The sequence below is a fragment of the Lithobates pipiens genome, unplaced genomic scaffold, assembly GCF_037356315.1.
Source record: "Lithobates pipiens isolate NorthernLeopardFrog02 unplaced genomic scaffold, aLitPip1_a1.2 Scaffold_23, whole genome shotgun sequence".
Taxonomy (NCBI): domain Eukaryota; kingdom Metazoa; phylum Chordata; class Amphibia; order Anura; family Ranidae; genus Lithobates; species Lithobates pipiens.
Window position 1 is genome coordinate 187460375 of NW_027507785.1, and position 27531 is coordinate 187487905.

The following is a 27531-nucleotide window of genomic DNA, read 5'->3' on the forward strand; positions in this document are numbered from 1 at the left end:
ACGTACATCGTCATGCGCTGGTCGTAAAGTGGTTAAAGCGTTACTAAACCCACAGCAGTAAAATCAGTCTGTATATGCAGTGAAGAATGCTTGTTATACTCACTGTGGAACCTAAGGGGTTAATCCTCTGTATTGTATAAAAAAAGCTGCTTAATGCTGTATGCACAGATCCCCCATCCACGCACTATCCCCCTGGACAAGTCCAGATAAGACAAAGCCTTTGGAGTCAGGTTGCACATGCTCAGATTGGTGTGTATTGTTAGAGAGGTTTTTTTTCTCGGGGGGGGGGGGGGGGTGAATGTGATCAGCATGTGGCCAATCAGCACTGTCCAGATATGTCCAGACAGAGGGTCATGAGCCCTGCAGCCTCATAGGACAACTCAGTGCAGTACGAAAACTCCTCCCACAAGCTTCACCGGGAACTGACAGAAGTCACAAGACCGCTATAGACTGCTGATGAGAAAAGGTATTTAGCAGTTTATATTTACTAAAATAATTGCATTTCCATGTTCTGTACACTGTGGGAGACCAGATATAGTGAATGCAGGCAAAAATTAAAAATTTACATCTAAACACTTTCAAAGACTGGTGTGGTAGCTTACTACAATCGTAAACTGGTAGATACCACTTTGTGATTGGAGCCCAGTAATTGATAATGAATGAATGTACAGTGAACAAATAAGTGATTTTGATTTTAAATGCAGCCACTGTGACTCAACTAATTCAGAGTGAAAGGGTTTATTTAAATGTTGAAACCCTAGATGATTAAGATTACTGCTCCACACAATAAATTATGTTTAATAACATGACTATGGGTGGAAAACATTTGATATTTGTCATTTAGATAAACACTGTAAAACTAGAGTTATATTTCAACCACCTTACCATCAAAATGAATTATTTCAAATACTGTTACTGCTATTGAAAATGATCAGCAATGAGATTTAATTTTAAAATCCCTTCTCAGCTTACAGAAAAAGGATACAGAAACAAGTATGAAACTTGACTGTTTGAACTACCGTGAGCTGCTTGGTATCAGATAGTTTGGGTGCTGTTTGAAGCCAAAGGTTTTTTTTAATATAGAATAGTCACAATTATTAAAACCTTTATGCATTATAGCCTGTATAGCACATTGGCCAATAAACTAGCATTAGTGTATCATTAAAATAGGACTAAAGGCAACACTTATTTCCTGACGCCAAACATGACAGCATACATATGATATAGCTCTGCCCCTATATACTCCCACAGGACCTGTTTAGCTCTATAAAAGTCTAACTGAAGCCGCGTACACAAGATCAAACAATCCGGTGGAAAAGTCTGTGTATGGGCTCCGGCTGACTTTTTTTATCCAAAAGTCCGGCGGACTAAGAAAGTAGTTTTGCACATCAATCTGTCTCGCATTTCGGCGCACAATATGGCCGTGTGTGTGCTAGTCCGGCGAACAATACGGCCGTGTGTGTGCTAGTCCGCCGTACTTTTGAAATGAATGGACTTTTCTCGCCCGGAGAAAAGTCCGCTCATTTTGAGCGCGGCTCCAGGTAGCCAGGACCAGCGAAGGAAGCGTCACTGGCCCCGTCACCTGGTATGGACTTAAAGGGGAATCCCTACGCTGAAAAAACGGCATGGGGTCCCCCCAGGTCCATATCAGACCCTTATCCGAGCACGCTACCCAGCCGGCCAGGAAAGGGGGTGGGGACGAGCGAACGTCTCCCTCCTGAGCCGTACCAGGCTGCGTGCCCGCAACATGGGGGGGTTCTTTGGGGAAGGGGGGCCGTGTGGTATGAGAGTCAGCAGGTGTCAACCTTTCTCAAGAAAGTAGTCCCCAACTCCCTGGCAGAATTTTCCCGTTGTCTCGGGCAACCAGGGACAGAAGTGGATCAACAGTGTGGGCCCTGCACCAGGTCTAAACCAAGCCATTCAACCACCTCTAGCTAGAGGGGTACCAGGCACTTCAGGGGTCACTCCAGTCCAGCAGATTTGGCAGGCTGATTCCCCAGGCCCAGTATTACAGCCAACCTTCCATGCAGAGGGAGAAGATATGACGTCCTTCTCGGCAGAGGATCCTGAAGGTTCAGGTATGATTTTGCACTAATACCACCATTCATTAAGGCAGTAAAAGCTGCAATGGAATGGGAGGATCAGGAACCTCATCCAAAGAAGGAGAAAACCTATTATAACACACCATACAATCTGATTTTAAATTGTGTGGCAATAGCTGCACCTCACGCATTAGGTGCCTTTATCCTTGCACCCCAAATGATATGTGATTCTGCTATGATTGTCATGTGGGAGAACTCGCCTTTAAAAACATTGTGCAAATATGGTTGCCCCTAAATGGGAGAAGGGGCTTCGTTTTGCACACGCAGGACAGCCAAGTGAACGGGCTGCCCCAATGCGAGTTACAACATTGCGTACAAATCGCTCTTTGAAAATCACATGATTGTCCCCTCTACGCGATATCAAATGCCTCTGAAAAGTGACCTAAGTACAGATCACTTTTCACTGCAATAGAGCCTGCTGCAAGTGTGAACAAGTTTCATAGGAGGAACCTAAAGAAATAGGTAGCTACCTTTCCTCTTATGACAGGAATAACAGGCCTGTTTCAAGAGGAATGGGAAAAGGGGGAGAGAAAATCCTTTTCAACCAATAGGTTGCAAAAGTTGTATCCACTAATGGAGGAGAATGCGACTTCTTCATCTAACCCAACAACGGTGGATGCGGCAGTCACCAGACTTGCCAAGAATGAGGCACTTCCGATGGAAGGCCCTTCCTCCTTTCATGATATCCTTGATTGACGCATTGACATGGACTTAAGAATGTTTTACCTCACAGCAGGCGGTGCTTGTAAACCTGCCATTGCTTTAACATCCTTAGCAAGTGCTATGCGAGTTTGGCCGCAGAACTTGGAGTATGACATCAAAAGCCAGCTGCCAAAGGAGAAAAAAACGATCAAGGCTCTTGATGAGATAAAACTCTTGGTGGACTACACAGGTGATGCAGCTGTAGACATCATTTGATGGTCCTCAGAGCGATGCTCAGCTCAGTCACAGTCAAAAGAGTGCTGTGGCTAAAACCCTTGGCGGCTAACCCATCCTCAAAGCAGAATTGCTGTAAACTGCCTTTTGATGGGAAGGTGCTTTTTCGCCAAAAAACTGGAGACTGCCATCTCCTGGGTTACAGGAGGAAAATCAGGTCTTCTGCCCCAAGATCAAAGGTCCAGAAGCCAAAGGGGCAAATCATCCAGATAAGTGCCAAACAGGTACTGGGATTTTGGAGGCTTTTGCCTATCCAAGGACTTCAGAAGGAGTTGGAGGGGTACACAGTCAACCTCGGTAAGATTGCAGTTAGCTTAGACCCCTGCAGCTCCTCAAAATACCTAGAAGGCCTTTTAACGTCAGGCCCGCCCAGGAGCCAGTTGGAGCAAGGTGGTTCAAAGTGACCCAGTGCCGGCAAGACCACTGCCAAAAAATGGTGGATTCAGTCCACAGTGGTACAAGGCCATTATTGGCTGTTCAAACGACAGCCTCCAGAACTACCTTAAGAGGCTGAATCAATTTATCCAGATAGACTCAAGATTGAGTCTCTCCATGTTATTCAACCAGGAGACTGGAGGATTTCAGTGGACTTGCAATATGCCTACCAGCATATTCCGCTCTTCTAGTCATACTAGCAGTTCCTCAGATTTGCGTTGAGGGACAGGCATTACCTGAGCCAGCTGGAGCCTACACAGAATATGGTCTACCTAGGGGCCCAATTCAATACTCAGACGGCCACAGTTTCTTTGCCACCTCAGAAACTTCCCAAAATCAGTGGGAAGTTCCAACAGGCATTGGCTGCACCAGTGATGTCAGCATCCCAGTGCATGAGTCCTCTCAGGACAATGGCTTCATGTATTCCAATGATCCCCTGGGCTCACTGGAAACTTTTTTCAAACAAGGCTTCCTGATGCAGTGGAAGAGTTTGTCTAGCCCAGCCAATCAGGATCACCAGCCAGAGGACCCAGAGTCTCTGGTGGTAGGCAAAGCAAATGCTAAACGGTATACTCCAGCTAAGGTGCATTGTATTTTAAACAAACAGGGGGTTTCAAAAGATTTTTGATACAAATTCGGGATTATAGATGGGTGGTTAGCCAGTTTTTAAAGAAAACCTGCATATGATATATATATATATGTAGTAACTTACTATTTACACTTTGCCATACATTCTGTCACACTTTAATTTTTCTTCAATTTGCACTGGTCTTTTTATATATCCTCTCTCCTCCATCCCTTCTCATTTCTTCTTCCTTTTCGTTCACCTTAATATGTACACAATTAATAACATTATACTATCTAGTACCATATAATATTATGTATAGACCATTAAGGCACATCTAATGATGCGACCCTATATTTACACACTCTCATCTTACTTTATTTCAATTTATTGATTCTTGCTAAGCTAATATCTATCTATCTATCTATCTATCTATCTATCTATCTATCTATCTATCTATCTATCTATCTATCTATATATATAACAAGTAGTACACAAATAAAAATCAGTCCAAGTCCTGTAAATATCAGTACTAAAACAGCGCTAAAAATAAAGTCCAAAATAGCAGCATATAGATAAAAAAGTTGTGCAGAAAGGGTGACAATGGTGGTTTGATCAGCGTTGTAAGGTGAAAATGGGGTTCGTCATAAACTCACCAGATAAAACTGAAATAAGCGCCTTTAAGGGAATAATCACACTCGTGTCTATCACAATTCCATTGCCCTCTGTCGAAGTCGGAAGTGACGAAACGCGTCAGGCGTGGCCTACACGACATTCACCGGAAGTGACAGTTGCGTTCCACCGCTAACCAGACCCAGGAAGTGACACAGTGTCAGCAGAAAGACACATGGGGAAAGTTCCTGGCATCCACTTAATACGGTGACAGAACACACTGTTGTTCATATGCTTGTTCTTTTTTATTAAATGTACGCAGATTACTATAGGGGTTTTTATATATGTGTGACCATTAACTAAATAAAAATAGAATTACGCTATGTGCAAATCTTTTTGTATTTTATGATGTTTTTGAAAGCGCTTATGGCAGTCGAACCCTGGTGGATGACAATGGAATTGTGATAGACAAGAGTGTGATTATTCCCTTAAAGGTGCTTATTTCAGTTTTATCTGGTGAGTTTAACCCCCTAAGGGGATACGAGCTACACGTGGTGAAATACTGGTGCAATCCTGGTGGATGGAGTATTTACAGCACTTATGACGAACACCATTATCACCTTACAACGCTGATCAAACCACCATTGTCACCCTTTCTGCACAACTTTTTTATCTATATGCTGCTATTATGGACTTTATTTTTAGCGCTGTTTTAGTACTGATATTTACAGGACTTGGACTGATTTTTATTTGTGTACTACTTGTTTTATGATTGTTTTAACTTTAAACGGCTGCTGTCCTATAGACCTCTGCGATTACTGTGATTAATTTGATAGGTCATATATATTATATATATATTTCATTATTGCTATTCCTTTGAATCTTTGGTCTGCTGAAAGAGGCGCTGAGTGGGGTATTGTGGGCCTTTTTAATACACCCTTTTGTTGTATATATATATATAGCTCAATATACTAATATCATATGCAGGTTTGCTTTAAAAACGTACTAACCGCCCATCTATATTCCCTAATTTGTGTCTAAAATCTTTTGAAACCCCGTTTGTGCAAAATACAATGCACCTTACAATACTGTCCCTTGATGATCCAATGCAGGTGCCGGTCTCTTGTCCCCATACGTTGCCTTTGAGTGGGGGATTTCTCCAACAGTGTGACTCCATGCACGGGTGGTTGATGCCCTCTCTCTGGAGTGTTGGCTGGCCGGGGAATTTATTGTGGGATCAAGTGAAAGTTTTTTTAGAAGACCTTTGGTTAAGAGACTTTCTACAATACATTGTGATTGGTAACTATGCCCTGTTTACAGTTTGGTGTACAAATCAGCATTATTGATATTGAATATTGTGTACTATTGTGTGTGCATAATTTTTATTGATTTTTATATCTCTTTGTACCAGAGCTCATACTTTAACTGTCACCATCAATATGTTATAGTTGTCATCAATAAAGTAATTTTTTAATATACATTTATTATTATTCAATTCCTTGCTACCTAGAAAACTCCACACTTGGGGGACACTTCCCATTTTGATATTATTTGGGGTGTGCAGCATTTCTCTTTCCTCCTGTATGTGTCCTTTCCCTTTTACAATGCCTACGTGATCTCTGGCCTCAGTATTCCTGTCATGAAGAGCAAATCATAAGATATGAAGGGTAGGTACATAAAGGGAGCATGTAATGCCCATAGCCACAAAACGCGTCAAGTTATTTAATGCCACCTTTATTTACCTACCCTTCATATCTTATGATTTGCTCTTCATGACAGGAATACTGAGGCCAGAGATCAAACAGGCATTACATTGCAAATATGTGTACCTTTTATATGTTATTGGTGGACTTGTATGTATCTATAAATCTTTTATATTGCCAGTGTTATTAACATTTTAATGAATTTGATTGTTGACATTAGTAAACTGTATGTTATTCATTGCATATGATTTGCCAAACATTGTATATGATGTATTAAAATATTTTATTAATCCACCAACTTATTGAATTGCAAGCATGTGCTTCATCTAAAAACCTGTCTCCTTGTTGTTTGCTTACCTTCATGTCTACTCGCTCTCCGTTTGTCAATTGATAGATGGAAAGACACGGCCTTACCAGGCCATAATTTCATTTAAAGTCCCAAATTTATCACCCTTAGTTTTATTTTGTACTCCTGTTTGAAGGAGATACCCCACATCCGAAACCATCATGACTGGCCTTAGCGGCCTGGAGATTATAAGGCAGGAGTTACAGAGGGTATTAGAACTTTACAGAGTTCCAGAAAGGGGTCAACCAATGCCATATACTCCAGAATATGGAATAGGTTCACGAGCTATGCAGCTGGATGTCAGTTTGACCTTAATGACTCAAATATATCTCAAATCCTGTCTTTCCTGCAATCAGATTGGATTTGGGGCTCAGTTTGGTTAAGGTGCAAATTTCAGCCATCTTGGCTTTTACCCAAAAGAAATGGGCAGCAAACCTACTGGTGGAGCACTTCATGAGAATGGTACTCAGACTATGCCCTCGCAAGAGAAATAGGTTCCCTCAATGGGACCTGGCAGTAGTCCTCAATTTTCTAGCAAACCCTACTCGTACTCTGACAGACGACTGTTCATTATGGGATATCACCTTAAAAACAACTTTCCTATTAGCCATAACTTCAGGGGGAAGGGTGTCAGAACTCCAAGAATTGGGGGCAGCAGAACCTTATTTCATGTTCTTCCCAGACAGGGTTGTGCTGAGACCATTAGAACATTTTGTCCCAAAAGTGGCATCACTATTTTATCTCTCCAGTAAATGGGTGCTTCCAGCCTTCCCAGTGGAATCAGATGCTGATCTTCACGAGTCAGACATTCTAAAACTCCTCCAGGCTACTTCTACATTTAGACATTCTGACAGACTTTTTCATCATCATGAAAATTTAAAGGGAAAGAGGCCTTGGACAAAACCATCTCAGCCTGGATAGTAAAAAATATTCACCGAGCATATAGTGTCGAGAAGGATCCTCCAGAGGTGGTTAGCACTCACTCAACCAGGGCGATGCCATCTTCTTGGGCAGGACGGGCAGCATTGTCTCTGCAGACAGTCTGCAAAGAGGCTAGCTGGTCATCACATCATACGTTCTTAAAACACTACAGGGTGGATCCAGCAGCTCTTACTACAGTAGTTTGGGAGGAAAAACATCCAAGCTTTTATGTCTATTGTCAAATAAAGATAAACCCTTCCTCTCAAAAGCTCATTATGTATCATATGTATGCTGCTATGTTTGGCGTCAGGAAAATGGAAAATTGTATCAAATACTTACCGCAATTTCCCTTTCCTGACACCAATAAATATAAGTATGATAAGTATTTGATACAATTTTCAGTTTTTTTTTTTTTTAAGGAGGGTTGTAACCCCTATCAGTTTTTTTGCGTTCTTTTTATTGGGGAGATTTTCCTTTACTTCCTGTCCCATAGCCTAAATGGGAAGTAAGAGGAAATCCCTCCAAAGTGAGGGAATCCCTGTTAGTCACCAGAGTCCTCTTTGGAAAATGTCCCCTCTATTATTCTCTATGTTCTGGGGACAACCCAAAATGTGGGATTTTTTTTACTGCCACTTTCAGTGATATACAGTACATAAACATAACAAATATAAAGGGTGAACCTCCCTAACAGAGGCACAGACAGCCATAAAAACATGACAGTTTGAGGTGTTCTAATCTGTCTCCACATCAAACATGTAAAAAAAAATCCTAATGAAATTATTGTACAAGATTTGGAAACACCATTGCTGATGTCTTTATGATAATTCCAGTGGCCCTTTTTTTATTGCCTACTGGTTTTCAATATTATCTGAGCTACTAAGAACAAGTATAAAAATCATTGAAAAGTCAGAGACAAGTCCTTATATACATACTATTTGTGGCTCAGAGATTACTTTTCAAACCTATAAGGGTAGGCATGACAGCCAGGCAACTAAAGTTTAAAAAGAGTCCTCAGAAGGTGTACCTTAAACTGGTTTCACTGGAGTAATGCAATTATAAAACCTAGACCAGACACCAAACAAAGGTAAAACATATTAAACATAATAAGAGACTATAATGTTCTATTTTAATCAAAAACAAAGTTCAGTGTTCTCTTAGAATTGGTTATTGTGGCGTTTATTATAAAATGTTGAAATACAAATGACACAGACAACTGTAACTGACTTACCATGTAAAAATTAGGCATAGTAAGGTGGATATCAAAATTAAAACTTGATTAAACATTGCAGATTGTGTTCTCTGTATCGCTCTATGAAGATCATTCTGAAATATAACAATAAACACAAGGAACGTCATTTCATGCAACATCATTTGTTTTGTTTTGAAACAGTACACCAACCTAAGCCCTGGTTCACACCAGTGTGGCTTCGAAATTGCGTTACTTCAGCATGATTTCAGTGCAATTTTGATGTGGGATTTCATTAGGGCTTATGACTTAATTTAACAGAAGCCAATGCAAGTCACAGAAAAGTAGTGCATGAACCTTTTTTAAAATTGGTGAGACTTGAGGCACAATGATTTGAACAATTCCATTGTCAAAAATAATGTGTGACTTGTTATGGTGTCATTCTTTTTTTTAAATGCAATGCTTATACATGTACAGTATATTGGATAATTGATGTTGTTTGACTCACTCTTATATTTACTGGTAGATGATGAAAGGTTTATAAATATTCAGGGTATATTTAGGTGTATAAGAACTGTCCAAAGTTATGTTTCCACACCAGAAAGTTATGTTCCCACACCAGAAAGGATCTCCACCACCAAGCAGCCACAACGGGAGGCTTACCGGAACAATATGACTCTCTTAATACAGAAGAGTCATATACTGCATGTGGTAATAATGGTCAGCAAGGCTTTCAACTTCCTCCAACTTCCTCCAGTTGGCCAAAGAAACAATAGGCATCCTCCATCCACTTATACATCTCCCCACATGCTCAGAAAAAAAAGCTGGAGACTGAACACTCCACATAGTGTGAAACCCCAAATATCAGATTTATTAAAACATAATATTGCACTTACACAGTGAGAAAGAAGTTGTTGCACAGTAAAAATACAATTACCACATGCTATATATGACTCTTCTGTAATAAGAGAGTCTTATCCTTCTGGTAAGCATCCCATTGTGGTTGTTTGATGGGCCAAATTCACGACTTCTATGCCTTTTACACTGCATTTATTTATTTGCTACTGTACTATTCACCAAGCTAATGATTTTGTTAGTCTCTATGTAGACACATATTATTACATTAGGGATATATTTGTAAAGCTGCAAATCAGATTTTTTCTAGGGATAAGTTCAAACTTTTATCAGAACACAAGTTCAGACAGACCTTTGGCTGGTCGAATATTTGTAAAAATGCTAAACTGGAAGTCGAACATCATATATAGTATAAATGATAGGTTCTGGAACCTGCCATGTCCTTGGCAACCAGAGATGTTACCCGCCCCCATCCATTTACTGGGTGGTAATCCCCAGCCATGTAAAAAATGAGGCAGGGATAGCATGACATCACTAATCAAATATGGCCACATCTACACATTCTGATAATGACATGCTCATTTTTGGTAGATGAATTCACCTGCTAGACAATGTTACTTTGTGTACTTTAATCAACATGGTGCAGGAAGATGGGCATTGTTCATCACAATTTAAATGGATATGCATTGCTGAACAACATTATTGATGATAGATGTATATTGTAAGGCTATTTGTGTGACTGTACCCCTCATTCATTCACACTGGAGAGCAGTATCTGGGTTCCCCGGTATTGTTAAATGAGGCTTCCAGATTTTGATAAGCCTTTCATCTGCAGACTCCCACTAGGTCAGGGATAAGATGCATTTGTCCTCTGGTAAGGTACCCACCAATGTTGGGGGCAAGTGGCCTGGCATTGTTCAGGAGGGAGAGAACATTCTCATTGCCCCTCTCTCTTGGCAAGATAGAGTGCATGCTCAGACACGAGTCTGGTATGAAATTTGGGGGGAGCCCAGACCTTTTTTTAATGTTGGGGGTCCCCATTAACATCTATATTAGGCACAAATCAAGGATAAATGCCAGGTATAGATTAAGTAAATCTTCAGCTGTTTCTTTACAAACAGAAGTAATGCAAACAAAGATGTCATTTTCCTTTCATTTAAAAGCATTTTTTCTTTAAAATTGTCAGTTTTTTGTTTCACCACTTCACAAACAGGTTAAGAGCACCCTGCAAGCATGTTGTTTAAAGATTTTTTCCATCAGTAATGTTGGCCTAAAGCATTATTTAAAGCAGTTTTATACTCATTTTTTTTTTACTTTTACCTACAGGAAAGCCTATAATAAGGCTTACCTGTAGGTAAAAAAAAAATATATCTCCTAAACCTGTACGGGTTAGGAGATATTCTACTCGGTATGCGCCGCTGACTGCAGTGGCGCATGCGCACAATGGGATTCTCGGCTGAAAGTCCGGCAGTGGCCGGACCCGGCCGGGATGAAATCTCCCACACGCATGTGCGGGAGTGACGATATCGCGGCTCCAGCCACTCACAGCGCTGGAGCCGCGATACCCGGAAGAAACGCCGAGGGAGCATGTCAGCTCCCTCGGCATGGATCGGGCCAGATGTCGGGGCCTCGTTCTAAAGTAAGTATTTCATAATGAGCTAGTATGCGGTGCATACTAGCTCATTATGCCTTTTGCTTTGCAGGTGGTAAAAAAAAAAAAAAACATTAGCGGGTTTACTACCGCTTTAAGTCACCTCCTCCCTCGAAAAGCAGTTTGTAATAATAATGTTTTGCTTTGGTATATCCAGCCACCCCTCATCCTTCCCCCAAGCCATTTGTTTGACAATTTCTTGCTTTTTTTGCCTAATGCCGCATACACGCGACTGGACTTTCCAGCAGACTAGGTCCAACGGTCTTCCCGACGGACTTTTGGTGGAGTTCCGACGGACCTTGCGAATGAACGGACTTGCCCACACTCTCCATCGGACAGATTTTAAACATGTTCTATTTCTAGGTCCGTCGGATTTTTTTTAACAAAAAATGATCGGATTAGCGCACACACAAATGGATTGTCTGGCGGACTGATTCTGTCGGACCTAGTCTGCCGGAAAGTCCGGTCTTGTGTACGCAACGTAAATTGCATAAAATACTTTAACATTTGCCTCCTATCGACCTGATGCAGTTTGTCACTTGCCACTGTCACCTGCCACCTGATGTGGATTGTCACTTGACACTATCACCTGGCACCAGATGTGGACTGTCACTTGCCACCATCGCCTGCCACCCAATGTGGATTGTCACTTGCCACGTCATCTGCCACCATTTGCAGATTGTCACCTACCACCAGATGTGGATTGTCACTTGCTATATCACTTGCCACCAGATGTGGATTATCACTTGCCCCGTAACCTGCCACCAGATATGGATTGTCACTTTTCACCGTCACCTGCCACCTGATGTGGATTGTTACTTGCCACGTCGCCTGACACAGATGTGGATGATTGCCTACCACTATTTGATTGTCACTTGCCATGCCAGCCAGTGCCACCAAATGTGCATTGTCGCTGCATTGGTGGAAGGCTGGCAGCACTGGTTTATTTAGTTCTGAGTGAGGGCGGGAGTGCCATGATGCGGGGCGGGCAGTGAGAGCTGATGTCATCTCACTGCTCCCCGCCGCACCTCCGACATTGAAAAGGCCCGTGCTGTGACGGCGGAAGACCGTTGGGGTGGGTGGAAAGAGATTATGCCCGGCTCTCTCCTGCAGTGTGAGTGTGAACCCAGCCTAAATGTCATATTTTACACACCAACAAGCTACATACATTTAAATAAAACTGGAGCAAGTGATTTTTTTTGTATAAACATGGAGACAATTGGTTCTAAAGCCTCAGTGATTTTCACCTTAATATATTCTATACATTTAAGGTAAAAAACCGTCTGTGTCACAGACTCACCCCTCCTTATACTTACCTGAACCCCTTTGCGATTCATCACTGTGCATGAGAGCTGAGGCTCATCTGGATTTGTCCCTTCTCCCTGGGCAGATCGATAGCAGCAATAGCCATTGGCTCCCACTCCTGTCAATCAACTCCAATGAAGAAAGAGTGGGGGGCAGAGCTGAGTCCTGCTGTTTATCAATGGATGCAGAAGCAGGGCTTAGGAGCAAGCCTGTATGAGTGCCCCATGGGAATTGCTTTCCTATTGGGGACACCAGCAAGAGAGGAGGAGCCAGGAGCACCGGTGGGGGAACTCACACACAAAGTAGATAAGTATAGACATGTTTGTTATTTAAAAAAAATTCCTTTACATCCACTTTAAGAGCAACAATACAGCCAGTGAAGTCCTAACACAAGTCAGCCAAAATTTGTGTTTATTGCTCTTTCTGTAGCCATTAAGTAGACTTTACCTAACTTTTTGTGAGGTCATTAAGACAAGAAGCAAGCAAAAAACTTTACACCGGAGGCATATACATTAGTGAAATGGTATTTGTGGGGAAGGGTGAGAACTTTTAGTACATTTTTTTTATCACAATTCAGGTCCCCATTCAGTAGATATTTTTACTCCCTGTATCCCCCCACCAATTAGCCGCCACCTATATATATATATATATATATATATATATATATATATATATATATATATATATATATATATATATATATATATATATCTCAAAAAGCCAAAAGGTTATTATAACTCTTGTCGAATATATAAAAAAAAATAAAAAATATGAAGTCATCCTGCATTTTTGATGCATGGCATTGAGTAAAGCCATGAGAGTGACGGTATCTCTAATGCCTGCATTGTAAAAAAAAATGTAAGCAATAACAGCGACCATCATTCTATCTTCACAGGTCCATTTTAAAGTGATTTTAAAGTGTCAAGGTTTTTCTCTGTAATGCATTCTATGCATTACAGGGAAAAACCTTCTTTGCTGCAGCTGCCTCCAGTCTCCCCCCTTTCTCTTACCTGAGCCCAATCCGATCCAGCGATGTGCACAATGCTAGTGGCTCCAGACGCTGTCTCTCTCCTCATTGGACAGATTGATGGCAGCAGAAGCCATTGGCTCCTACTGCTGTCAATCAATCCAGTTATATGGGAGCCGGGGAGCTTGGCCAAATCCCTCTGTCTGTGCCAATGGATGCAGCAAAGGGACTCAGGAGCGAGCCAGCATGAAGAGGAGGCACCATAAGAGGAGGATCAGGGCTGCTCTGTGCAAAACCCTTGCACAGAGCAGGTAAGTACTGTATAACATATTTGCTATTTTTATTTAAATAAACAAACCTTTACAACCTCTTTAAGCTGCATTGGGTGCACTGGGGCCTTTAATATTTCAATGTATCTTAAAGGATCTTCTTTTTGGATGATAGGTCTGAATGTTTTGTGTTTAATTCAAATTACTGTATATACTTACAATCATGTTCTCCAAAGCATGTTTTGCCAGCCAGCAGTTTAGAAAAACAGGCACAAATAAATTTCTTAGAGGAGGCCAGAATATCTAAAAGGGAGCAATAAATAACATTTAACATTGTAAATACAAATATTGTGTATAAATGAATCAATATACGTTTTTCGCGCAACATATTACTTTATTGTCCAATCTTAATCCCAAAAATATGCGCTGGAATATAAAGTCAATCCATCCTGACACAAAAGCTCTATGCATTTTAACACTGTACATAAGCTATTACAGCACATAATTACTGTGGTTAATCTATTATCTGCTGCATTGTCATAGAGGATTCAAGTATTCCTCTCCTATGGCTTTGTTATACTAAGCTGAAGTTAGCATTGATAGTCAGCTACCAGTTACTGTATGTCTTTAGAATATTAATTCCACAGGTCACATTGATACCTGCATATGGTCCTATCCATTGTGTTCTAAAACCTATTCTTTGCTCCAGTTCCTTAAAATGTGCAAATTGTATATTTTCTGTAATAGAGAAACATTTGTACAACCTCATCACAAGCCTCTCAGCATGTCCAGTATTTTGGTTTTTGGTTGTTCAAAGCAAGGGCAAACATTTTGAACTTTGGTTTAACCACCTCTGCCTAGCCTATTATAATAATAAAGCTTCCTTATCTCAAGTTGATGTCCTATGATGGCCTAACACTCCTGCCACTTGTGCATCTCCTCGGGAGCGTGTAGCAGCATGATCTGTGATGAGCTGTGTCCCTTGTACACAGCTCATCACAGATTGGGGTAAAGAGCCAATCACAGCTTCTCTTTACCAGCTGATCTCTGTGTCCATTCACAGCCAATCACAAAATGTGTACAAATGCCAGTACTTGCTGTTACCAGTTCACCTTCCTCACACAGACTGTGTGTGAGAGGAAGGAGAGAGATCAGTACTAAATGTGTAAGTTGTGCCATTTCCACTGTGATTTACTGTGAACACACACTATTATGCCTTGTACACACGGTCGGACATTCCAACCACAAAATTCGTTGGATTTTTTCAGACGGATTTTGTCCGAAATTTGCGTTGCACACACATGGTCGGACAAAGTTGTCACAAAATCCGATCGTTCAGAACGTGGTGACGTTCGTTGCATACCACGGGACTACATAAAGGCTAGTAGCCAATAGCTTTGATCTCGTAATTTGATCTGAGCATGCATGGCACTTTGTCAGATCGGAATTCTCTACAAATGATCAGAAAAAGTCCAATCAGATTTTTTTGCCGGAAAATTTTAGATCCTGCTCTCAAATTTTTTTCCGTCAATATAATCCGTTCGGTCCTTTTCCGTTGGAATTTCCGACCGTGTGTACAGGGCATAAGACTTACACAGAGCCATCTTTTAGTGCCTGTCACAACAGAGCAGCCATCATCAGTGCTCTGATTGTAGCAAGTGTACTTGTTACAATAGTGCAGCCATTATTAGGGCCCTGATCAGCCACACCAGTGCAGGTGTTATCGGTGCCCTGATTAGGCACAGCCATTAATGCATCATCCATGCCCTTTTCAGTCAGTGTATCTGTCACACCAGTGCAGCTGTCATCGGTGCCCTGATTAGGCAGTCTACCTATCACACCAGAGCAGCCATCATCAGTGCCTTGATCTAACTGTCACACCAGGGCAGCCATCTGCTGTGTCCCAGATTGCATCCATACCTGTCCCAGTGTCACCAGAGCCTGCCATGTCCAAAAAAATAATAATACTTACATACATTATATATATCAGGCTGGGAATAAAACAGAACATCCCAAGTAAAAGGGCCAGATATGGGGTGAATCTAAACAAACCCTATTTAAGGGCCACATGGTATACATATGGTTTCCGTGTGTATGAAGGGAAAGATAGTCAGCTTTATCCCACTGAATGCCCAACTTATATTGAAAGCAGTGAAAACATTTTGTGGGACCGTGCATTTCCACTATTCCAAAAGGGGTACCACCTCCACCTGGACAACTTTTACACAAACCTGCCCCTTTTCTGCCACCTTTACCTCCAGAAAACGTTAGCCTGTGGTACAGTACAAACAAATCAGAATGATTGGTGACTACAAGGGTACAAAGGGGGGAGTCAGTGAGTTTGAGTATTGTCCCTGAAGTGGAGGGATAACCAAGATGTATACAGTGCCTTGCATACTGAGATAAAGTGCCTTGAAAAAGTATTCATATCCCTTGAAATTTTCCATATTTTGTCATGTTACAACCAAAAATGTAAATGTTTTTTATTGAGATTTTATGTGATAGACCAACACAAAGTGGCACATAATTGTGAAGTAGAAGGAAAATGATAAATGGTTTTCAATTTTTTTTACATATAAATATGTGAAAAGTGTGGCGTGCATTTTCATACTTTGTAGAACCATCTTTGACTGCAATTACGGCTGCAAGTCTTTTGATGGATGTCTCTTATAGCTTTGCTCATCTAAAGAGTAACATTTTTGCCCATTTTTCTTTGCAAAATTGCTCAAGCTCTGTCGGATTGGATGGAGAGCGTCTGTGAACAGCTATTTTTAAGTCTTGGCACAGGCTCTTGATTGGATTTAGGTCTGGACTTTGATTGGGCCATTCTAACACATGAATATGCTTTAATCCAAACCATCCCAATGTAGCTCTGTTTAGGGTCATGCTGGAAGGTGAACCTCTGCCCCAAGTCTTTTACAGACTCTAACAGGTTTTCTTCTAAGATTGACCTGTATTTGACTCCATCCATCTTCCCATCAGCTTCCTTGTCCTTGCTGAAGAAAAGCATTCTCACAACATGATGCTGCCACCACCATGTTTCACGGTAGGGGTGGGGTGTTTTAGGGTGATGTGCAGTGTCGGTTTTCCGCTAATTTGCTTTTAGGCCAAAAAATGTAATTTTGGTCTCATCTGACCAGAGCACCTTCTTCCACATGTTTGCTGTGTCCCCCACATGGCTTCTTGCGAACTGCCAATGGGACTTATTATGGCTTTCTTTCAACAATGGCTTTCTTCTTGCCACTCTTCTATAAAGGCCAAATTTGTGGAGTGCATTACTAATAGTTATCCTGTGGACAGATTCTCCCACCTAAGCTGTGGATCTCTGCAGCTCCTCCAAATTTACCATGGGCCTCTTGGCTGCTTCTCTGATAAATGCTCTCTTTTCCTGGCATGACAGTTTAAGTGGACAGTCATGTCTTGGTAGGTATGCAGGTGTGCAATACTCTTTCCATTTTCAGATGATGGATTGAACAGTGCTCCGTGAGATGTTCAAAGCTAGAGATATTTTTTATAACCTAAGCCTGCTTTAAACGTCCCCACAACTTTATCCCTGAACTGTCTGGTGTGTGCCTTGGCCTTCATGATGCTGTTTGTTCACTAAGGTTCTGAGGGCTTCACAGAACAGCTGTAATTAGACTGAGAATAAATTACACACAGGTGGAATTTATTTACTAATTAGGTGAATTCTGTAGGCAATTGGTTCCACTAGATTTTAGTTAGGGGTATCAGAGTAAAGGGGGGCTGAATAAAAATGCAAGCCACATGTTTCAGATATATATTTGCAAAATATAATTTATCATTTTCTTCCACTTCACAAATATCTGCCACTTTGTGTTGGTTTATCACATAAAATATCAATAAAATACAATAAGGTTTTGGTTGTAACATGACAAAATGTGGAAAATGTCAAGGGGTATGAATACTTTTTTCAAGGCACTGTATGTCCTATGATCCTCCATCCAATATGACACCTCAGTGGAAATCCACAGAGGGGACAGTCCAGCCCAAAAGTCTGCGTGCATAAATGATTACAATCGGTTTATGGGAAGTGTGGTGGTAATGTAAAACTCATCTGTTCTGCAAACCAACAGTGTCAGTGCTGAAGCCAATCAGGAGACATCTCAGTTGACTGGTGCTGGTTTCAAATGGAAAAGCTATGCTTGGCTTGGTATTTGAGCAACTTGTTGCTATGCCTAAGCTGAGCCCTATGACTCCAGTTTCTGCCAATGCCTCATGTGTTTCCCATACTAACAGTGAACCCTACACTCCTGTGCTTCCAGTGACCCTTGCACTCCTTTCCCTCCAGTGAAATCTGTGTTCCTGTGCTTCTAGTGACACCTGAAACTGCTGTGTCCTCCAATGAGGAGGAGCGAATAGATGAGACTGAGCTGCCACCATCACCAAGATGAACAAACAGCACCATCAGTTTGCTCCATTGGGCATTCTTCCCAGTTTCCAGTAAACTGACCCAGTGGGCTGTGAAAGAAATGTGATGGATGGCATTCTGCAAAAAAGAAAAAAAAAGGAAAGGGGGATTTTGGAAGCATTTTTTCTGCTCTGCTATTTACAATACAGCTCAGACGTATTTTGATACAAAAAATAGTGTTACGTCCCTAAAATACACAAATCACTCTTATTAGGATCTCATGTCCCTTTCCATACAAGTCAAATACATAAAAAGTGCAATCAACTCCTGGAGCGCAATATGCTATAAACCATAAAATAAATACAGTACATGGTCCCTTTAAGAACCCTTCATGTATCTCTCCAATATATTATACTTGAAAAATCAAAGTATTGGTGCAAATTCAACAATTGCACCACAATACACACTTAAACAGATATATAGTATGTGTCCATATATACAGTACAATCAATAAAAAACTGTTGTGCTTCACACTTCCTAAACCGGTATTAAAGTTTTGGCTTATAATTTAGCACAGCACAATAATGTGAACTCAACCTACAGGCTAATTTATGTATTTACAGTGTGTTAATACACACACACATACCATCACTTTATTTAAAATTCATATAATATATAACACACTTATAGTTTGCCAGTTAAAACACGCTGGTCCTAGTGTGCAGTATTGCCAGATAATATTTCTGGTATGATTCCCTCATGTGTATTGTCCCATGAACTTTCTCAAAATTAACTGAGGAGTATTGCAAATATTGCATTGATTGTCAAATAAATGTATGCCAACTACATTTCGAAAGTCCTCTGGTGCTCTTGTCCTTAATTAAGTTACCCTTTGAAAGAATTTCTTGGTCACTGCCAAAGTCTGCCGGGGGCACCAGGACTTATTGGATGTCCTTGACTATGCCATCCTGTATCCAGAAGCAAGTCCTCTCAGAAATAAATCCTTTAAAATTATAGTGAAAAAGCTATTCCACGTGTTTTCCATATACAGTATGTATTTCTAAGGACATTTTCACAGATCAAGAGATCCTTTTAATGCCAAAATTAACCAAACAGCCATGTCATTTGTTGAAAATGACTCACATACACACCTCTATTTATCACCCCCAAACCAATAGGCCAATAGAATGGTTCAAAAGAACCCTACAAATTAAAAAAAAATGGTTATTAAACATGTTAACGACCAGGAGCTTCTGTTTCTCCTGGATATAGCCCAAGACACAAGGGAGGAAGAGGTCGCACAAAATTGTAAATCTGACACATTGCTGAAATGCAGGATAGGATCGTGACTTTCTTTGCCATAGTTCTGGATCATATGCAGAAAGCACACTAGGTGCACTGCTAAAATCAGCGCCCTTAACCTGGGAGACAGAGTCCTAATTTTGATTTCCACAATAGAGGTCAAAAATTTCTGGCAACGTAACAAGGCCCTGTGAGATCAGAGATAAAATCAGTGATTTTTAACTACCTACCTGGATACTAACTGCCTGCTAATCACATTCAGGAGATGACAGACTTCTTGAAAAAAAATTAAGAAGTATTTTCTGAATTACCTAACCAAGTAATGTAATTGATCACTACATTTTGACTTAGCCTCACGTCAAAGTAAAGTTAAAACTTTATCTGGTACACGAATTTTAAAGAAAAGCAATTTTGAAAAAGGAACAAAAATTGTTAGCCTTTGCTTTATAGAGGAAACTAAAATTAAGTGTCCAAGTCCTAAGTGCTCATCCCTAAGCTAGATGGCAACCCTAATTTCTTCAAACACTAACTGAAACATTTAAACTTGATATGTCAAACTCTTGCTAAGTACATTACCACCCTGGATCTTACTAAAGGGCCTTTGCAGGTTCCTTTAACAGACAGGGTAAAATAAACTACTTATTTTGTGACACCAAATTGGCTGGTCCTCCCTTGTGGCTTATATGGGGCCTTAGCATTATTCTAAAGAATAATGGTCTACATTCCAAGCCCCAAAAAGCATGTTTTTACATATCTGTATGATGTTGTCTTTTTTACCATATTTTATTAAAGATTTTCAAAATTTCTTGCAAATACAGAAACTCAGTTTCTGACAAATACAGAAAAAGGTACAACAATCATATTTACATTAAACCTTTCCAAGAGATGAAACCATGCCTGGTAGATGCAAAATAATGGAGACATGGCAAGACCAAACACTAAAATAAATTGCCTTAAATCTTAGATAAATGTAAGTAGGAGTCTAAAGGAAAGCGGAGAGTGTAAAAAAGAACAGAAATCATAGTATCCAATAAATATAATATACATTGAGTAAAGTGTTTACATTCAAGATTCCTAAGGGGTTAGTAAGCTGGGATTTTCCTTACCATTCTGTGTAATGGAACAAAGACATCAGTTGCTCTGTCTCAGTTCAAGAGTACCCTTTTGTGTGCTTCCTTTTTAATGGGGAGATAAGCTTCCCATCCCAAAAGGATTTCAATGTGCCTTTCCTCAGAATCATGAAAACCTCTTGTAAACCAATTAAATCTTTATACCCAGATAGGTCTGAGAAAGCAGCGGAAATTTCTGCTGACATGATATCTGCATTCGTGGTCTCCACAACTCCAAGGAAATATTTTGAAGTAGGCGATATGTAGATTAATACAAGGCTTGGAGCGTATATGTCCCAGGTAATCCAATTATCCTCAAATGGCTGTTCCTGGAGGGATTTTCCAAATCATACACTTTATCTTGGAGGAGTTTAGAGCTTTTATCTAGCTCAGTAATAAATCCCTGTGTTTGTAAAAAAAAAGCATCCTCCAAAAAGAGATATTCTGCTTTACCTTCTAAATAGCATAGGCCTGTGAGTAGAGGTCCTCCTTTACATTTTCCAGTCTCTGCTGCCACAGTCTCTGCAATTTTTTCATATTACCCCTCCCATTTTTTGAGATCTTGCAGCCTTTGTGGACCAGGAAAGGCCCAAGAAAGTGTGCAACTGGGTTCTCATTTTCACCAGGAATCGGTCCATACCAGCTGTGGGGTACTGGTGCAGTGCACTGCATATTTAGATGACAGATGTCAGGACTGTGAGAGTGCTGTGCTACTGCTGCTGCTTCATAGGTCCTGGAACTGGAAATGTCATCAATTGTAGTCCCAACTAGAATTCCCACCTACAGAAGGTCCTGACAATTTTTGATTTCATTCAAAAGGGTGGGTTAACAGCAAACCTGAAAAAAAATCCAATAGGTCTGGAAGAGGAAGCCTGGTATTTAGGCTACAGCATTGGTCAGGGGGCATACAGCTTCTAATGAACAAGTTTTAAGCCATTAAAGTTGACATAAACCAGTGTAAAAAAAGAAAGGTAATCCATCATGCTAAAACACAATGAAGAAGCAGAGAGAGCTGAGGGTAATATACTGTGTAAAGAACCAGTTTTAATCACCCCCAACTTTAATTAACCACTTGAGACCCGCGCTATAGCCGAATGACGGCTACAGCGTGGACCTCCTTTGCCGCGACTACGTCTATTGATGTCGTCCCGCGCACGAGCGGCCTGCGCCCCCCTGAGGGGCGCGCGCGGCACGCTCTGTGATCGGCGAGTCTATGAGACTCGTCTGATCACTGATCTGAGCAAGGGGTCAATCCCGACCCCTTATCACGTGATCAGCTGTCAGCCAATGAGCCACCTATCAGTGCCACCTATCAGTGCCCATCAGTCCCATCTATCAGTGGTACCTATCAGTGCCCCTTAGTTCCACCCATCCGTGCCACCCATACGTGCCATCTTATCTGTGCCCATCTTTGCCCATCAGTGCCGCCTTATCTGTGCCTATTAGTGCCGCCTTAACTATGCCTATCAGTGCAGCCTATCTGGGCCCACCAGTGCAGCCTATCAGTGCCCACCATCGCAGCCTATCAGTGCCGCCTCATCAGCGCACTTCAATGAAGGAGAAAAATTACCTGTTTTCAAAATTTTATAACAAACTATTAAACATGATTTTTTATTTTATTTTTGCATCTTTTTTTGTTTGTTTAGCAAAAAATAAAACTCCCAGCTGTAATTAAATACCACCAAAAGAAAGCTCTATTTGTGGGAAAAAAATGATAAAAATTTCATTTGGGTACGGTGTTGTATGCCCGCGCAATTGTCATTCAAAATGCATCAGCGCTGAAATCTGAAAATTGGTCTGGGCATGAGGGGGGTTTAAGTGCCCAGTAAGCAAGTGGTTAAGCATCTTTGTTTGTACAGATGTCTCTGATGTTGGCCTGGGAGCAGTCTTATCCCAGGAAATTAATAGGCAGAAACATCTAGTAGCATACCTCATCTGGAAACGAAGTTCTGCAGAGAATAACTATTTTATAGTGAAAAAGGAGAGTCTGGTTCTAAGGTAGGAGTCATTGAGTTATTACCTTTTAGTCAGACAGTTACAATTGATTACAGACCAGTCTCTGATACAACAGATGGCTCAGAACAAAGGGAAGAATGCAAGGGTCACAAGATGATTTCTGGTTCTGTACATTTTATGTAGATTCCTGTGTCTCTCTGAAGTGAGCCTGCTTCTAAGTGCTGAGTGATGTGTGTACACTGTGTGTGTGTGTGTGTGGTATGTGTGTGTGCGTGTGTGTGTGTGTGTGTGTGTGTGTGTGTGTGTGTGTGTGTGTGTGTATATATATATGTATATATATGTATATATATATATATATATATATATATATATATATATAATACAATATAATATAGGTTTAACATATGTTATATTCATTGACGCAAAACTGCTGTAAAAACCCATAGTGTAAAATAGCATAACCTGGAACAAACATTAAGCTTTTCACTATTGTACGGTAATGTGCCATTTTGTCATTTATGTGCTAGGTACAAGGAGTATCAATTTAAAGAGTACTAGAGCAATTTATCTGTGACTTCAGTCACATCAATACATAATTTCAGCTCACTGCAGACAAAAATATCTTGATTCTGGACAAATGAAAGTTTTTTACATTTTTTTTGGTTCTATTGAGTTAGAGTGATAGTTGCCAACACAGAATTCATTTTAAACTGTCAGGGGGTAACACAGGCTGTGTAATTAAACTAGTGAGTAAAAAAAAAGACTTGATGGGATAGCTTTCCAAAAGCATCAGACTTGCTTTGATAATGCACACGACAGTTTGGGAAAAGGTGCTGTTTTAAACATATAAAAAGTACTTATTTTAGACTTTTTACACTGCGGGAAACAATGGGCTGGTAAATACCAGAGTAACTCAAAGCAACTCAGAGGCAGCTTGAATATTTTAGGAAGCTTTAAAACAACTCCTTTAGCAATACAAAAAAAGACAATTCCTAAGCGAATGTGCCCTTAAAATGATTAGTTTCCTAGTAAATTATTCACGACAGCTGGAAGCTCAACTTTGTAGAGCTAAAAATCGTGTTCACATGTAGAAACACTGAAATTAAGGGGCATATAGGTCCTAGTGCCCAGCTGTCCTCCTGTGGCTACTGATTCCAGTCACCACCTCTATAGGCACTGCAAGCCCATCTGACTGCAGCTGCACCTTTCTCTAGCCCTCCTGGCTAAGACTCCACAGTCCTCCCAAACTGACTCTGCATTAATCCCAGGCTGATCTCCTCAGTCCTTTCAGGCATGCCTCTCAGTCCTCTGAATAACGCTCACCAGCCCACCTGGCTTTCTTCTCTCCCCCCCCCCCCCCCCAGACTTGCCTGGCAGTGTTCTCCTGCTGTCCTCCACTTTGCTCCTGTGCCTTTGGTCAGGACACTGCTGTGTTTCATAAAGAAGGTCCTTTCCGCACCCGAGCCCAGGCCTGAGGTCACCCCCCCAAGACTAGAGGGTACCTACAAGGGCCACTGACACTCTTACACTCCATCTCCAGCTTCTGCCAAACTCTACTACCCCCAGCTGAGCTGACCCTAAGTATTTTTGAGGGGGCTTGCCCCTTGCCAACCCATCTGGTGGAGATTGGTCAGGGCCCTCATGAATATTCCAGGCAGCTCCTCCTCTCATCCACTCCCATTATTCTAGAATCTTCTATAAGTTCCTAGAAGTAGGGGGGGTCTCAGAGGTGCTGCCTGTGAGTCATCCAGCCCTCCCTGAGTCACTCACCCGACCCAGATAAAACAAAACAACACAGGCTTAGCTGCCAGCCAAGCCTGACAATTTACCTACACTAACTAACTAATTCTAGCACACTAGAGGGTGCTGCACTCCCCCCTAATGTTTAGACCAGGGATATGCAATTAGCGGACCTCCAGCTGTTGCAGAACTACAAGTCCCATGAGGCATATCAAGACTCCGACAGCCACACACAGCATAACACCCAGAGGCATGATGGGACTAGTTTTGCAACAGCTGGAGGTCTGCTAATTGCATATCCCTGGTTTAGACTGTCCCCATGACTGGGAATTTGAAAAAGTAAAAATACAGTTTGGTAGGGGTAAAGGGAGACAACTTGGATAGGGCTATTCACAAATGAGTTACAGTATCAAAAATATACACAATCTCTTCAAGGCAAATATATACAATGCATATTCGCAGTATTTACATCCTAGCTACAGGTTTCTGCAGCTTACTCTTCACAGTATGTAAGGCAAGAATAAGGCTGGAGCCCCTTCCCCTTGAGGAAAGCCCTCTTTGCCTGCTGAAAAATTGTTGTCTGTCGAAGAGCAGGGTGAGTGGCCTCTCACAATGACACCTGCAAAACAGAGAAAATACGAAGGATTGCCACCCTATCACTAAGTTATCTAACTATTCACATATTCTGTCTGTCGTGGTTACGATCCCACTGACAGAAAGATAAACAGCAAGGCACATATTTTCACTTACCAGGGGGTTATGGTCCTGCTGGCAGAAAAATAAACATAAATGTAAGTGCAATATATTAAAAAAGTCCTTAAAAATAGTGCAGCAGCGCTTCCTGTTTGATTTAATTGACCAGATAACCTACATACAAGTTAAGGGCCCTCAGACAAAGTCAGGAAGTAACGAAACACGTCAGGACATGGTCTACCGGAAGTGTCGTGTGCGTTCCACAGGCCGAGCAACTAGGAAGCACACCACTGCTGTACACAGCGGATGTTCTCCTATGGTTTCCGGTGACCGGGATAATCCACAGGCACAGTGCAGTTTATTTCTTTGCTTCATTTTAAATTTGATTTGGTACGCTTAACTTGTATGTAGGGGTGTTGATTATTAATACAACTTTGTAGCAGTATTACACTATGTGGGTATTTTATTCCTCTCACATGGTTTACTGGAGCCCCTGATAGCGTGACTGACACCTGGTGGAGATGTGTGCTGGAACGGCAGAGAGGCTTATTTATCAATAAAGGCACGGTTTTGCTGTATTTTTGGTGAGTGCATCCCCATAGGGGAAATTTCCTGCACACGGTGATGTATATGGTGGAAGTTTCTCTTTCCAAGAACATGGCAAAAACTATCATAGACCTCCTCCATCTCTTTTGTATACTCATGTATGGACTATATATGAAAGCTTGTCTGGTCAATTAGATCAAACAGGAAGCGCTGCTGCAATATTTTTAAGGACTTTTTATTAGAGCCTTTTTTATATATTGCACTTACATTTATGTATCATATCTAAGCAGCTGCTATTTTAATTTGCATTTATATTGCATACTTGGCTACTCGGTTATCGCAGTGAGTAGATTTGTCCAGGGCACATATTGGTGTTTTATTAGGAGGGCAGATTTAAAAACATCTTTATTAGAAAAAAAAAATGTCAAAGCAAAGTTTTTCCTTTAGAATCCCTAGTGGGAAGGGCCCCTACCTTGGTCAGCAGGCTCTTTTCAAAGGCTTGTATCAGATATAGGCCTTACTCAAGCTCATCAGTGGAAAGTGTTCATCCAGCTGACATAGGTCAGGGTGGCAGGGTGGCAGGCTGGCCTAGTCCGAAAAGAACAAAAAAGCAAGATACAGGCAGCAATCTCCCAGCTGTCCATGTACAGATGTTCACCTGTAGGCTGCATATTCCAGCAGTCCTTCACAGATACAAATCAGGGTTTGGCAATCTTCTCATGCTGCCATCAGCTTTCCTGGCAGTGACTGTGGGGCTCCTAGCAGGCTGTCCTACTTTCACAATCGCCACTTTGTCCTTGTAGATTGCCCTTCCCAGCCTCCATTCCTGGCGAATGTTCTGAAACTGGGCCCAAGTGTCCTCACAATATGCAATTTGCATATACTCCCACACCAGATCATCCTCCCACTCTTGCTGGGTTTCTACCCAAGTTCTCAATGACGTCAATGATATCAGGAGGGACATAGAAGTAATCCAGACCCCATTCCGGAGCTGATTTGCACTGAACTTCCCTCTGGAACCTGGAAAACCTGGGCAGTTCTCTTGGATTCCCTTTTCCTGGCAGGGCACAAGCGTTGGGGAACCTCTTGACCTACAGTTTGAATTCAGCTGTTCTGGTCTGAATGGTGGAGGGTCTATCAAAGAATTTTTGTCTGATGCTGACTGTGGTATTTGCGGCTTCCCTGGTCCCTTCAGCTGGATCTGGCACTATTAAAACCTCGTGCTGGACCTTTTCCTGGGAGTATCCCCACTCCCATTCCTCCTCCGAGCTACTGTGTGATGACCACTCTGCTAACTTATCATCCAAGGGCCTGCAGTCTGGGCGACCCCCAGTCCACAGCCCTGTCACTACCTTCCCCCACTGGCTCACCTGAGGGCACATCTCCCTGCTGCACTGGTTCCTTCCAAGTGGGGTCAGCAGAGCACATTATGGACAGTGTCTAGTTCCTGCTGGATAGTACCCACAGTTACCAGGTCCCCGACCGGGCTGCAGACCATGGCAGATCTCCATCCTTTTACTCCGATGTTGCTGTTCTTTGCAGGGGAGTCATCATGCTCAGAATCTACCAGATCTTGAAGAAATTATTCCAGGCCATCACCGGCCTTCCAGGTCCATGCTGTAGTTCCGTGGCTCCAGCCCACTGAATATTAGCCAGAGAAGTGATTTGTAAGAGTGCCCGCACCGGATCCAGGCACCGACCACCGGTGTTGGTATTCTGCAGGCAGGACACAGTAGGCACAGTCACTCGGTCCCCTCAATCTCGCCGCAGGCGAATCTCAAATGATGCTCCAACCGGACACCAGTATACACCAGTCTTCGCTACTGCAGGTCATGCAACCCATCTTGCTCGACTCTCGCACTGCTAGCAGAGAATGCTGGCTCCACCCTTAAGCTTCCAGACTTAATTATTTTTTTCTTTGTAAGCCCCATGTCAATTGTGTGGCCCAAAAATCATTTGAATT

General features: G+C 41.6%; 1 protein-coding gene across 2 annotated transcripts in view; it reads right to left on the bottom strand.

The window, feature by feature from the left end:
- KCNT2 (potassium sodium-activated channel subfamily T member 2) overlaps positions 1-27531 on the bottom strand; it is a 1477061-nt gene that overhangs the window by 1088089 nt on the left and 361441 nt on the right. For both annotated transcript variants that reach the window (XM_077452683.1, XM_077452682.1), the window contains exons 7-8: positions 14073-14156; positions 8849-8943 (exon numbers count right to left, since the gene is read on the bottom strand). In XM_077452683.1, coding sequence (XP_077308809.1) covers positions 8849-8943; positions 14073-14156 — 179 coding nt within the window. The remainder of the gene's footprint in view (positions 1-8848; positions 8944-14072; positions 14157-27531) is intronic.